This window comes from Chenopodium album, chromosome 18 (genome assembly GCF_948465745.1).
Source record: "Chenopodium album chromosome 18, dcCheAlbu1.1, whole genome shotgun sequence".
NCBI classification, from domain to species: Eukaryota; Viridiplantae; Streptophyta; class Magnoliopsida; order Caryophyllales; family Amaranthaceae; genus Chenopodium; species Chenopodium album.
The window spans coordinates 5,077,502-5,092,575 of NC_137851.1; the positions used below are offsets into that span (position 1 = coordinate 5,077,502).

General features: G+C 29.9%; 2 protein-coding genes across 2 annotated transcripts; one reads left to right on the forward strand and one right to left on the reverse strand.

Annotated features, from left to right (window-relative positions):
• Positions 1 to 1,375: 1,375 nt before the first annotated feature.
• LOC145592807 (uncharacterized) lies at positions 1,376 to 3,983 on the reverse strand. The gene is made up of 5 exons (XM_081649314.1): positions 3,773 to 3,983; positions 2,641 to 2,809; positions 2,009 to 2,092; positions 1,717 to 1,920; positions 1,376 to 1,604 (listed from the first exon to the last, which is right to left on the reverse strand). Exons 1-5 carry the CDS (start codon positions 3,818 to 3,820, stop codon positions 1,516 to 1,518), a joined length of 594 nt encoding a protein of 197 aa, XP_081505440.1. The 5' UTR covers positions 3,821 to 3,983; the 3' UTR covers positions 1,376 to 1,515.
• Positions 3,984 to 8,473: 4,490 nt separating this feature from the next.
• LOC145592808 (uncharacterized) lies at positions 8,474 to 10,452 on the forward strand. The gene is made up of 2 exons (XM_081649315.1): positions 8,474 to 9,774; positions 10,440 to 10,452. Exon 1 carries the CDS (start codon positions 8,775 to 8,777, stop codon positions 9,525 to 9,527), a length of 753 nt encoding a protein of 250 aa, XP_081505441.1. The 5' UTR covers positions 8,474 to 8,774; the 3' UTR covers positions 9,528 to 9,774; positions 10,440 to 10,452.
• The last annotated feature ends 4,622 nt before the right edge of the window (positions 10,453 to 15,074 follow it).

The window sequence follows — 15,074 nt, forward strand, 5'->3', positions numbered from 1 at the left end:
CATAATTGAGTTTGGTCATATCGATAAAATCTTGTCAGATTTGAAAATGATTATCAGAGGCTAAATGAAAGATTATATTTCATGAAATTGAACCATTTTTTTGAGATTCTCGGTGTCAATATATCAAGTAATGATGAAGGACGCATCCAAAAATCGTAAAACTTATTTTAGAATCAAAAGTATCCATTAATCTGTAATTAAAAAAAGGTTTACGGTGGTATTCAAAATGACGACAGATGTGTCAATAACGAGCTAAATTGATAGGTAAGGATCAAAGTGGATTTTTTAAAGCACTCAAGTTGTCTTTGGGGCTTATGAGGTTATGAATTGATGAGACGCTTAGATTGTTGATATGCGATGAAGGTAATGAGGCCCCAAGCCCCCAAGATAAGAGTCTTGTCACACCTACTAAAAAAAGTGTCCATAGATATGAATTGTTGATTATCATGATTGATGATTATAACAAATTTGACAATGATTGTTACTAGAACATTAGATTCATGTAGCAACAACTCTAGTCCTCGATTTGTAAATCAAGTGCAACTCCACCCATTAATATTTCTATTATTGCACAAGTTGTCCACAAGTATTGTAAGATTTATGACTCGTACTCGTAATAAAGTTCAACTCTACCCAATTTTTTGCTATTGCACAAGTTCTCTATACATCAATGAAAAGAAAAAAAAAATTTAATCATTTTGTTATTTTACGTATTATACGAGCTAAAAGGATATATAAATATACGGCCAAAAATAAAAAAGCTTTTTTGAGAACCTAACCAATAATCTTTATATGGCTTATAAAACAAAGCAATAACAACAAGCTATAATGTTGGTATAGTAATGGGATAAAGATAATGATATAATGCAAGATCTATCACCATCGACAACAACTTTATACTTGTGCTTGAACGTAGAAACATTTGTGCTTAAACGTAGATATATTTTGTGTTTTTCTTGAATCTCATACTCTCTTATGAAGACCGCAACTTTACCTTCACAAAAACTACAACTCCGTACATAAGATCTCACCACTTTTCCCTCTTATATCAGAAAATGGACAATCGACAAATAATTAGGGACGGAGGGTTTTGGTAAGATGATCAAATGAGCATATAGACACTTGTGGTTAATTCATTTTGTCGAAATCATGGGCCATTAAGAAAGTGGGCCAAATAGCCAACAGATGGACATTGATCTTAAGGAAAAGTCCATTATCCTAATTGGGCCCTACATCATGAGACATGTTCGGGCAATTATATAAAGATACATACGAGTAGAGAATAACAATTGGATAATAAAGTTACCCTTTTCTTTCTATCTTTCTTTTTTTTTAAATAATAATAATAAATTTTATTTGCAAAATTACATACAAATTCATGCAAAGAAATCATATGATTATTATACTAGTATATAAACTTGAAAACCCAGATATTCTAAATACAACTGTTCGTTTAACATTATGTACAACCTATATATCAAGGAATCAAAACAAAAATTTATGTATAATGCATAATTAGACTTGCGTGAATTCTAGTGCATTGGTATCTGGATCTCTAGTGAAAATTGCAGGTCTTCCAGATCGACTGAGGGTATATGGTATACCTGCCAGTTACAATTAGTAAAATTATTTCCCTTGATCATGGCAGAGGGCTAAAAGTCTAAAACATTACTTAAGCAGTTCATTCCTGAACCAAAAGGGAAAATATATATCTACCTGCTCGGTCGAGGATATCCTTAAGCTTAGACACATCCCGAATAGCAATACAAGTATGACGATCACGACCACCATGTTCAGGCCTCCCGGTTGATGGGTCAGGATTTGGAAGCTCCATCAAATGAATCATCTCAGAGCCAACCCACAACCATGCACCCCTGTAGGGAAGCTTGTCATGTGGCCTAGCCTCATTTATCTCCAGACCTGCCAAGATATGGGTGTATTAAAGCATTGAAATGAAAATGAGACATAAAAAATGTGTCCTTGGAAACATAGCAATATATATACATACCTAGTATGTTCTGGTAAAAATCGAGTGATCTTTCAAGGTTTTCACAAAGAATGCCAACATGGTGCATGCCAACTACTCCAAAATCTGTATCAATAGCTCCAACTCAGTACAGATGAGGCAACACCAACAAAGAAAACTGTTTAAGATACTACGCAAACCAGACGTGATTCGATTTGATTTATGAAGCGCTTCATCAGTTTATAACACAGTTTGAAGCAAAGGAAATTATTTGTTGATAGACAAACAAAGTTTTGAAAGAAATGAGAATGGGGAAGTGCCAATTCGCTTCCTCATCACCCAAAGGGAAAAAGAATAACAAAGAAGAATCAAGCTTGACAATTCCGTAATATTGAGGTTTAAAGGCTAGAGCTATCATGAACTTTACTGAATAAGTAACCGCAAAATTCAAACCTATGGTCTTATTCTCTGTACTTACTTTGTAAGAAGCACACATTTTCAAGATAAAATCATGAAGGGAGAGGATATTTAACATAGTTTTGAATTGTAGTGTCTGATAAACTTTGAACCTACACTTTTTCAGCCATGTGTGCCTGCATGCTTATGTTTGACAACAATTACTGGACTCTGTTGTATATATTCAACTATCTGTGCATGCTAGTAGGAAGACATACCATCCTTTTTATCAACCCCATGAGCATCCTTTTGAATAACATCGTTTTCGATTGAAGTAGCTCTTGATACTGAACATTTCCCATAGCCTCTACCCCTTCTTACGATAGATGGGCTTGAAGTTGATACAGATAAGGTAGTGAGTGGAATTTTCTCACCGTGATATATAATCTGTTATGGAGAAAATCGACAATAAGCAAATAAACACATGAATCAGGTAGTTTTACTTCCTCAAAAAAGCCGAACCATCATTAGACAGATCCATAAATGAAAACATTTTTCTCATAAACATTTACAATCCTTTAAGGACAACATTTGTACATTTAAAAATAGGAAAAATCACAGGAAACCATTTTGATTTTAACCATTCTTAACTCTTCCCTTGCTTGGTTATGAAATTTTCAAGATCATTGCACATTTGTGATGAATCATAAATGCCAATCTACACTAGTCAAATTCAGCTTGGGAATCCAAACTTGGCAACTTTGATAGCATGGAAAAACCGGAAATTTGACGTGTTAGTTGGAGTAAATTGATATGGGATGACTTCTAAAATGTTTTCCAAACTCGAACGATAATCGTGCTACTAATTATCTAAAGTTGCAAAGGATTAAAGTTTGGTGTTGGGCCAAAGTTTGTTTCACTAAGTATAATTGCCAAAATAACTATCCTAATCTGCGACAAATATTACCATAAATATAATATCTATCAACTATCACTGGTAAGATTACAACCATTGATTTTGGAAATTAAATCCTGATTCCTGAATAAACTTAATTAATCAAATTCTGAAAAACCTTCCCAGTAGCAAATAATTCCGCAACAATATTCATAAACATGAGTAAACCCAGAAACTAGACTATCACAATCACTAAACCCAACCAAGCAATCATACATAATTGGAACAATTGGATTCATCAATTAGGGTTTATAATAATAATTTCAAGCTTACAAATTTTCAGCAACTAGATAAAAATTAAAAGAAACTTTAAAAAACCCAAAATTAAATCGATCAATTCTTCTCAAAATAGCAAGAAATCAATAAACATATGCACAAACTGAGTTAACGCAACACAAAAAAAAAAAAAAAAAAAAAAAAAAAAAAACTATGAGTTTAGATTAGAGTATTATTACCTTGTTTGGAAGTGAAAAAGTGGGAGATGAAGTCAGAAAAGATGCCATTGACTAACAATAAGCACAATTGCAGAAACTATGTGTTTGATACTTTGATCTTTGATGTTGTATTTGTGATAGGAATCGAAAGATGGATGCTGATAAAGTTGTAACTATACAATAGTCGAGTGAACTTGGAACAGCCAACATGTTTGTGGTGTAAAATGAAACGCACCAAAACCACGGAAAACTCAAAGCCTCGTAGGACTTAAACAACGTAGTTTTGTAATTATCGCAACACTATTCTTTTGCCTCCGTTTTATTTGTAACATTTGAACATTTTCTACTCATATTATATATTAACTTGTCACAACACTTTCTTTCTAATTTGATATGGATCAATTTTTATTTTATTATTTAGCTCTCTAACTAAAAACTAAATATATTTTCACTAATTATGTTTTATATTATAAAAATGTCTCGGAGTTACTTAGGTAAGGGTTACTTAGTCGACCAAGGGTTACTTATTTTGGGTTTACTCAATTGATTAACGGGTTTTTGTCAGGTTTAATTATTCAGGGGTTTCTTATTTTGGGATTACTCAATCGGTCAAGGGTTATTTATTCTAAGGTTACTCAGTCGGTTAGCACGTGTTCTGTATGAGAGTAACCCCTGACCAAGTAACCCATGACTGACCGAGTAACTCATGGCCGACCGAGTAACCCCTGACCAAGTAACCCATAACTGCCCAGCAATCTATGGTCGATTGAGTATTTCTGAATAAGTAATCCCTAACCGGCCGAGTAATCCCGACTACACGGTGTGACCAGACACATTAAAAATTTATGTTATAAAATTCACCATTCGATCTCCCCCCTATAAATTTTCTAAAATTATGTACAAATTATGTTGTTGCGTAATCGTTATTTGGTTATTTCATTTTGTCGAAATCATAGGCCATTGAAAAAGTGGGCCAAATGGACATTGATCTTAAGGAAAAGTCCATTATCCGAATTAGGCCCTACATCACGAGGCATGTTCGGGCAATTATATAAAGCTAAATAGGGAGTAACAATCGGATAATAAAGTTTCCCTTTTTATTCCTTTTTTTCTCAAAAAATAAAAAAAAAAAATTTAAAAATTTGCTTTTAGTAATTTGGACTTTCATGGCTGTACTCTGCAAAAGTTGGTGGATTCCTCTTTTATGTCGAGATTGACAATTATATTTGACATTACAACCTAACAAGAGTGAAACAAAGATAACCAACAACGATCAATTTTGCCAGCGGATTATTTGGACTTGTTTTGCCTCTCTTTTTATGTATGGTACACTTTGTAGGGTTAATCAGGCAAACTCAGGTCCGACTTGTATACGGTTTGGTCAATTCTCGAGCATAACACTTCGCAAATATACTTTAATTGTAACAGATAAAAGTTGATCCGACATGATAACTTGACAATATAATGTAAGTTTATTTATATTAGTATTAGAATTTGTTGATTTTTAATTCTTTATCTATCCCGTGATACACGGATCATATTTGTGTAACAATAAGCAAAATTACTAAGATTGTGTCCTCTTTGAAAACTATCTTTTCGATCATTAGCATTACTTCAATCATATGTTCAACATGTGAGTTAGGCCACATATCACATCCAAAAATTTTGCCCTAAACATAGCCGGATGTTGATCATGAGCTCCTAATTATTGTTGCTATTAATACGTCACAAGATACTTGGAAGTGTATATGCTTCATCCGTATTGATACTTGCAACATTTATCTAAAATGAAAATGTCACAATATTTACAACACACTATAATTGAAAAGTTATTTTGGGGGGAAAAATTGTACTATTTTTCTCATTTAAATCACATGCCCCACTAAATTATATTGTACTTCTAACAACCTCTCACCTCATTTTAATGTGTGTTAAATAATATAAATCCCACTTTTTTTAAATACCGTAAAAAAATATGTGTTACAACTATTATAAAATAAAAGGAGTATATTGATAAATCGGTTTTAGACGACAAATAAAAGCTCAACTTGATTGTGGCTTGAATTAGATTAGTTGGCCCATACATAATACGAAGTACTAAAAAATTCAAGGTAATCTATCCTCGGCTCAAGCTCGAAATTGTGGACTAGATTTGTTTAGGGTAAACTTATTGATAAACTCTAATTTAGACACAACTCTTTTAGACTCTCATATATTTTCTATAGAGAACTATAGAAATATATATTAAAAGAAAAGTTTTTTTTTTTAATTTTTTTTCATTAATTGATTAACTACGTCAAATTGCAAACTTCTTTACTTAAAAAATTACAATCATAAATCTATACTAAAAGCGAAACCAGGAATGACACTTGTCATTTCCTGGTTAAAAATTTTCCCGCCTTTTTTTTCCTTTCCTTTTTAGTTTTTTGACAACATATTTAATTTAATCCAATTACATTCAATTAAATTTTTTACATATATTCTATATACTAGAAAACTTTTAGTTACAAAAATACTAACATTGATTAAAAATAATGTATTGGAATATATTCTTTTCCAAATTGGTATAATATTATCAATATCGATTTTTTTTCTCCAACTTTTATCATTTGATAATAAAATTTATTTTAATTAAAAAAAGAAAAATCATTTTGATAGCAAACTTTGTATTAATCTTAAAATTATACGTAACATTTATAAGAACAAAATAAGTTTGTTATAGTATACTCTTTACGCAACATATATAGGAAAATTATTTAATTATTCAAAACATTTATGTGATTATTTAAAAAATAAAAACCCCTACTACTCACTAAAGATATATTTAAAAGTTGATTATTGAATACTAATTATCCTAAAGTAAAATGAACTCAACTAAATTTTCATATTATATCGATCAAAGTGTGTCAATAATTTAAGGACAAATGTATATGAGTTCGTATATGGGTACTAACCTAAGCTAATATTTTAATTTTCTTATATAAAACCTTATAGCTTCTAAGTTTCTATTATTATATTCATTTATTTATACAATCCAATTCAATAACCTTTACGTATTTAGTATTGGTATAAACTAATTAAAATTCAAGTTATTTTGTTACAAATAATTTTTTTGGATAAATTATCGTTGAATTAACACCATTATTTATTGTTTATTTTGTTGTAAAATTTAATTATGACCGTGCATGGCAGTATGGCACGGGACTTAACCTAGTATCTCAAATATTTGCAAATCATATCTACGTCACTGTCCTTGAGTTCAGGGTTCAATCTGCACTAAAAACTGAAAATGAAAGCGATTTCTTTTGTCAAATTACTCTTTAGTAGTGCAATTATCTTCTTTGTCTTTTTATTGGTTCTTCTAGTAACTCCATGGCTCCACAACTCCATGTTCATAATTCATACATGAAGATATGGCAGATTAGTACTTTAGTAGCGTACAAGGCAGGAAATTAGTCAAGCCTTCACATTTATATTTTTGACGGTAAAATGATGAAAGATTCACCGACATCACATTCATTTCAAGTCTTCATTTATTGTTACTAAGGTATATGCGCTCCTCTTATTAGTTGCTTCAAGTTTGAATTTTTTTTTTTTTTTTTTTTTTTAAAAGAAAAATGGTTGTAAGTAACTAACCTACTTTTTTTTTTTTTTAAAAAAAAAAGAGTTTTGATACATACAATTATACAAGTACTTGGAGTAGATTTGATATTTTTCTCTTACAGAATTCCTTTTTTTGGGCTTATTTTAGAGGTAAATATTGTTTTCTCTTTAGTTTAAATTTGCTAACCTAAAATTATTTTTACTACGTAATTATCTATTATATTTGTTTTAAAATTTATTAATTTTTATTGATTAACGTAAAACATGGATATCAAGTACTCGTATAGTCGTATTTATATAAGTTGAAGAAAATAGGGGTTAAAGTGTACGAACGCTTAAACAAATCATTATATTTTATACTTAAAATGCACGTAAAGTGCATTAATGATCAAGTTGTTGACAACATAAAACAGCCAAAAAAGTCTTGGAGCTCACCTCTCAACTAGATTAGTAAATGAGTTTGAAAAATCAACTTGTTTTATATGTTGGATTAAGGGATCGAGATTTTGATTGAAATTGTTTGTAAGTTGTTGTACTTAATGAATCTCATTTTTCGCAAATCACTATGCATGGCCCATTTGTGCAAAATTTCCCTACTTGTTTCAACTTTTATTCTCTAAAGATTAGTTTAAGAAAAGATAGAATGGACATTTTATTAAAAATAAGTGCTCTATCAAACATTCTAATAATAATTATATTTGCCTAGCTCATTTAACATTTTAGGTTCACAATTTTTTTATTTTTATTTTTTATTTTTATTTTTTGTTAAACTAATATGTACGACAAATCAAACTTATCAACCCGTCTTTATCAAGAATTCTATAAAATCATATTCAGTTTAGCCAAAGTTATAAATCGCTAAGAATAAGACTCGAGAAATTATTATATACATACGGGTGCACCATATATCCATGATATTATTTGTTCATTTTGTTGATTATTGCTCATTTAATCATCAAATCAGAAAAAAAACTTACCCTTCAGTGAATCATATACCCGGTGTATATAATTATTTTCAATAAGACTCGAAACAAATTACCTCTATATCAAAAATCTACAACTAGTATGCCCCACTTGCTTCACCTATAATCAAACCTTACTCAAACCAAAAATGAAATTATTAGCCAATAATCATCTTCATTTCACCAACTCCTTTAACACTTTCTCTCTTTATTCGTGCTAGTCATTAACTTCTCCTATAAAAAAATCCAAGTCTTCATTTATTTTACAAAGTCCAAGTCTTCCTTAGACTCTTGGTAATAGCCAATCTTCTTGCTTCCCAACTAACACATTTTCCAATAGAATTCAAAAACTTAGAAAAATTCAAATACCAAAAAACTCCATTTTTTCAGCCAAAAAAAAACCTCATTTTTACATAATCCCCTGTTTTTCTTCATCACCAAAAACAAAAAATTTAAAAATGGCGGTTGAATTATATACAGAAAGCCCTTCAAGTAGAGGAATGAGTCCTAGAATTTCATTCTCTCATGATCTTAAGAACTCAGAAATTGTTCCAATTGAACCCTTAAAATCATCTCTTCTTGATTATGATTTCGACTTTTGTGTCACTCGAAAATCCTCTGATCAAGAACCTACATTAGCCGATGAATTATTTGCAAATGGGATAATTCTTCCAATTCAAATCAAGAAAAAAAATATACCCACAATTTTAAAATCAAAATCATTCTCTCCATCTTCTTCTTCATCATCTTCATCGCTGTATTCAGCATTCTTGCCGCCATTGCCGCCGTCCTCTGTTTTGAACAACGGCGGCGAAAGCGAAAAGGAAACAGAGGAAAAACAGAGCAGCAACAACAACAATTCTAGCAAATCAACATTTTGGACATTCAAAAGAAGTAAAAGTTTGAATTGTGGGAGTATTTATAAAAGAGGATTATGTCCTTTACCTCTTTTATCAAGAAGTAAATCAACAGGGTCTTCAACAAGTGCTAAAAGATCATTGATTTCGAAAGAAGAAAAACAGAGTAATTTGAATTTGAAGAATTCAAGCTCCAGTAATCATCAAAAACCTCCATTGAAAAAGAATTTTGGTGGGTCTTCGTTTAATTCTGGTGTAATTCATGTTAGCCCTGTTCTTAATGTTCCTACTGGAAAGGTTTTTGGGTTTGGCTCTATTTTTTCAACTGGCAAAGATAGAAGCAAGAAGAAATAAATTTCAAGTTTTTTTTTTTTTTTTTTTTTTTTTTTTTTTTTTTTTTTGAGGAATGATTAGTTGACTAAGTTGCTTAATATTTCTCTTAATTAGATTTTTATTTAAATTTATTTTTTATAAAATTTTGTTGGTGTAATATGGGTGTTAAAATTAAATTATATAGCATGTGATTTGGTGTTAGAAATAGAGATTAGGGATGTGAAGATATATAAGAACATCCCACATGGAATGGAGCATAAAAAGACAGGTAACTAATTTAGTAATTTGCTTTTATTGTTGGATTGTTATATATTTTTTTAACCTTTTTTTGGTTTGTTATATTTATCTTTGTTAATAAAATGGGGGAAAATACAAGTATTTGATTTTCTTATCTTTTTGGTTTGTTTCTAACTTGTTTTTTTTTGTCAATTCTTGTTTTTGTGGTACGAGACCTAAAAGGTAACAAAGTAACAAGTGCAAGTGTGCAAGTGCAACCTGTATTTGTAAAGAGATCACTTGTACTGCAGTTTTTAAGTTGGTCGTGTAAGAAGTATAGTAAATGGTTGAGTACGACTGTACGAGTATATTTTACGGGTGTATATAAACAATTTCAAAGTTAGTGTAAAGCTATATTTAGTTTGTAATCTGTATGATTTGTATGATCTGAATTTTTTTGATACAAGTTTTAAATTTGACCAAACTTTAACCTTATTTCTATACTAATAGTAAGATTATTAGATTCATATTAATATATACTTTTCATAAATAAAATATTCGTAAATAAAACTAAACCTAGTAAAAAGTCAAGATCATGATTTGATCTCATTTGATTAGTGTTTAAATAAGCTAATGCGGAGTATCAACTTAAATTAGTCGAACTACATGAAAATAACCTAACAGTCTTGGAAATGTTATAAACCTTCAATTACACAGTTATGGCCCTGGTGCACTCGACGCGATCTTACCATAAACGTATATAAGAGTACATAATCGATCACAAGCTAGCTTTGTCCAAGGAATTTATTTAGATAAATAGCTTGTTTAACATATGAAAGATAGAAAATGAAAGGCATAATATAGTGATCTTCACTTCTTACTTCTTTTCATCCGACTTTATTATCAGATAATGACTTTAGGAAAATGAATTAGCATATGTACTGATTGTCTCTATCTTCCAACTCGATCTTTCTAAGTTCCTATATATAATCGGTCCCTCATTACATCACATTATGCACAATACAGTGAAGAATGCGTGCTCCTTTGGGAAATGTCTATAATCTAACTAGTACCTCCAATTACTTTTATATGCAACTTTAGAATATTTTATATCTCATAAATGATATTCCAAAGTTGCATATAAAAGTAATACTCCCTCCGCCCCCGATTGATAGTCACTTTTGAAGAAAAATCACGGGAATTAAGGAGAATTAAAGAAAGTATATTGAAAAAGTAAATTTACATTGAGTATGCAAAAAAGTAGAGAGAGAAAGTAATTAAAGTACATGGGAAAGTAAAATTTACATGAGAAAGTTAAATTTGCACAAATATTTTTGCAAATGTTAGAGAATTTTGATAAAAAAAATATTATTAATGGTACTTGAAAAAAACAAATGTGACTAACATTTTGAGTCACTAAAAATGACAAAAGTGACTATCATTCGGGGATGGAGGGAGTATGAGGTAGTACATTCTAATCTAAGTAACTAGCTATTTGATCTCTTTTCTTCTTGCCTGGTGACCTTACTTTGTTATGCATGCAACAAAAATAAATACAAGTATAACCATAAATCTAGATGTGTGTAAATTTGGGTTACTGAGTTGTATTTGTTTGAGTCAGGTCGAGTTTAGTTCAGTTTTAATTTGACTTGTGCTAAGGTATTATGTCTATGTAACAGTATAAGTCGAAATATGGATCGAGTTATGTTCCGATTAGGTCAAATTAGTTAGTATTTGACACTTCTGTCTTTTATCATAATAAGATTGTTTAAGTCAATAAAATAAGCTAAAGTTAATTGTTAAACAATGTGTATAAAAGCTAAGGCGAATATTAGTGGTCAATTTTGGATCATATTTAATTACTATGCGAGTATATGTTACATATTATAGATTTAGGTTTAGTATATAAACTTTTTTATTTAATAATCTAGAAAAATATTGGAATCAAATTGGAAACAATTTTCTCTATGTATTTTTTCTAGAAGTAACGTGTACTGCAAAACCCAAAAAAAAAAAAAAAAAAAAAAAAAAAAGTATTTCATTTCAAAACTTTTACAAAAGCAAATATTCAAAGTAAAGCATGGGCTTGTAACTTTCTTGCCAATATTCCTTCAGAAATTATTCTTATCTTACAAGAAGCTTAGCTTTAATTTGATTTTAGTACACTTTTATTTATACCTCTAAATTAAAATGAATTTTCTGCAAAGAAACCAATTATTTTTATATATTAAACCTTAAAACAACTAACTTTATTCCTCTCAATAATAGAAATGAATGTAATTATATTATTATTCGACAATTAATTATAGTGAGTTGTTGACTAAATTATTATTTACATACGAGTACAAGTAGAAGAATATTATTGAGGGTGCGAAAAATATACTACTCTGTAAAAGCTTGCCACATGACAGTGTGCAAAAATTGGCCTGTACTCTAAAGCAAAGCAATCCTCTGAACAATCAAAGTCAACCCAATCATAAAAATCTACGCACCATACAATTTTGTGGACAAAGCAAAATGCATAAATATTTGAGTATCATATACATATTCCTTTTATAGCTTAAAGATTATCCCAATTTATTTTCTTAATTAAGTGAAAATTATTAAAACTTTTCGTCCGCATTATTATAATATCTTTGTAATCAATGAGATATATAATAGTCACTTGAGATTTTGTTTGTTTTAATCGTATATATGTCAATTTTAAGTCTACGAAATTAAGGCTATTTATATTTTAATAAATATTTTAAAAACAATCAAAAATCAAACAAAACAATCTTTAGAGAATAGAAAGAATATTTCAATGCAAACAGTTTATTCTTTAATTTGTTATGCTCCATATTATTTATTCCTGTAAGATTTTAACACGTTCGAGTTACAACTATAAGAGAACAAAGAGAGTATTTTCGAAGCAAAGGAAATCAAAAGATTTAACTTTCTTGAATGTCACCTGGCATCTTTTCAAAAAAAAAAAAAGGAAGAAAGGGGAGAAAAGTAGTGTACAAATTACATATGAAATGAATGCAAATTAAAAGATAAATAAAAAAGAAAGAAGTACACGTTATAAGAACATGATTTCCACGACAAGAAGGAATGGCCGTAAAGATTTGTGGGATTGCCAACAAAAAATTGCTGTATCTTGGACCAGTTATTGTTTTATGGGTGCTATATGACAAGTAAGGGAAGCCATGGATAAGGGTTACATTCGATGTAATCGGCATATTTCTTTTGCCTAAGAAACATTTTGATACGGAGTAAATTAAAAAGATGTGTTTCACTAGTTGAATACACAATGATCTTGTTTGGCAACTACTCCCTCTATCCCTATTTTATTGTCTCATTTGACTTTTCACGATCTCAAAGACGCGTCTTAGAACGCATATATCTTCATTTCCATACACGTAAAATTATTAAAGCTTGATATTAGTAAAATACTTCCTCCGTTCTTTTTTACTTGATCTACTTTGACTTTTACACTATTCACCACCCTTCCTTTGACAGTCTTTTGTGAATAGTATGTAACGAAAAACATATTCATGTGAGATCTTTTTGAATTCGTCTCAATAACTATCATTATATATAACTTTTGTATTACTTATGGAGAATTAAAGTTATTGATCGTTAAAGTTTTGTATTGGCTAGCGTGATAAAAGAAACAGGCCAAGTAAAAAAGAACAAAGGAAGTATGTAATAAGCCGAATCTAACAAGATCACTCATAACTATATTATCGTTTGTAGATTGACGGTAATTTACTGTCAAACTTTAGATTAACAATAATTTACGGTCAAAGTTTACAAAATTTAAACCAAAAAATGATAATGGGGCAAAAATAAAGGGACGAGGGGAGTAATTGTTAAGGCATAGTTGGTTATACTTTGTATTAGTTGAATTTATTCATCATTTTCTTGTTAGGTTTAAAAACACTAAGACATTAAAAAATTAATATAGTGGAGGTGTGTCTGCCCAATTTTCATGTAAGTGAATTTATCCAAATTTCAGACTTTATTTATTTAAAAACAAAATTATAAAAAATCAGACTTTGTAATTTTTATTATTTTTTTTGGACATGAAAATTTATAAATCTTTATCTGAATTCATTTACCCTTTATGCTTAATAAACCTTTTTTTTTTTTTTTTTTGAAACGAGCTTAATAAACTTCTTTTAATTGTTCTTAAACTCATTATATGTAGTATATGAATTTCTTTCTGAAAAGAATTTCTTATAGATAATTGAATAAAAGGTGTACAAAACTAATGAATCTTTGTCCCTTAATTAATTTTATGGCTCGGCGCTTTTCTCAGGTGTACAAAACTAGATCTTATTCGGAATGATTTTAAGATGAAGTCATGCTAAACACAATATTATTTTCCTTATTAATTTTGCCATCTAGTTGCTAATTCAGCTTAATTTGGACTGGATACAATCAAACTTGATGGGCTGCCATTTGAAGCATTAGTGGGCCGGGACTTGTAACTCAATTTTAGGCCCAGCAAAGGGTAAAGGACCCGTAAGAATTTAAAGGATGACAGCTTGACCATTTTTCTTTGTAGAGGTGTGCAACATTCAAAACGATTGGACTGGAATGGATTGGGTTTGGACTCCTTCGAGGGATTTTGGTCCAGTTTTTTGTCCTTCATGAACCTTGATTTAAGGTTTTGGTTAGGTTTGAAATCTTTTTTATTAATCCGTAATAAATTTGGATATTTTGCACTATTTATATATCATTGACCTTTGTATTTTGTGTTTAAAATGCATGAAATGTTGTTGATAATTTGGTGAAGAAAAAACCTTACAAAAAAAAATTATTTTCACAAGTGTTTAGGATCATAATATCAGTCCAAAATTGATAATCTAAAACTGATAATTTGATTATTTTCCATATGGATAACCTTGGCTTATTGTCACAATACTAATACAATAACCCAAAAATATAAAATTATGATTATGAGCCTTGGGTCCTTCCTATACACCGGAAAGACACTTGTTAGGCCCTATTCTTTTGAGCTGTTGGGCAGAACATAGCAAATTTCAGCAGAGTACATTGAGTTAGCAGAGCAACTCTAAAAAACAGGGCCTACTCTGTTAGTGTTTTAGTGAGGAGTGAAAATTCAAACCTAAGAAACATTACAATATCTATTATCATCAGACCAAATTAACTAATTAAGTTTTTTTTTTAAAAGAAAAAAAACAAAAAATTAAAATCCTTATGTAACATATGGTTGAGCATTTTTTTTATACACTACGGAGTATACTTTCAACTTTAACTTTGTTATCATACGATTCTATTCATTGATATATTCAACATGTATTATTATTTGATTGTTAGTTTGTTACGGAGTACTTTGTTTGT

Excerpts from the sequence above, each read along its gene's own strand:
- LOC145592808 (XM_081649315.1), top strand. The coding sequence starts at position 8,775 with ATGGCGGTTGAATTATATACAGAAAGCCCTTCAAGTAGAGGAATGAGT.
- LOC145592807 (XM_081649314.1), bottom strand. The coding sequence starts at position 3,820 with ATGGCATCTTTTCTGACTTCATCTCCCACTTTTTCACTTCCAAACAAG. Across the intron at positions 2,810-3,772 it reads CTTTTTCACTTCCAAACAAG|ATTATATATCACGGTGAGAA; the intron begins GTAATAATACTC and ends TCTCCATAACAG. Across the intron at positions 1,921-2,008 it reads TTTTTACCAGAACATACTAG|GTCTGGAGATAAATGAGGCT; the intron begins GTATGTATATAT and ends ATATCTTGGCAG.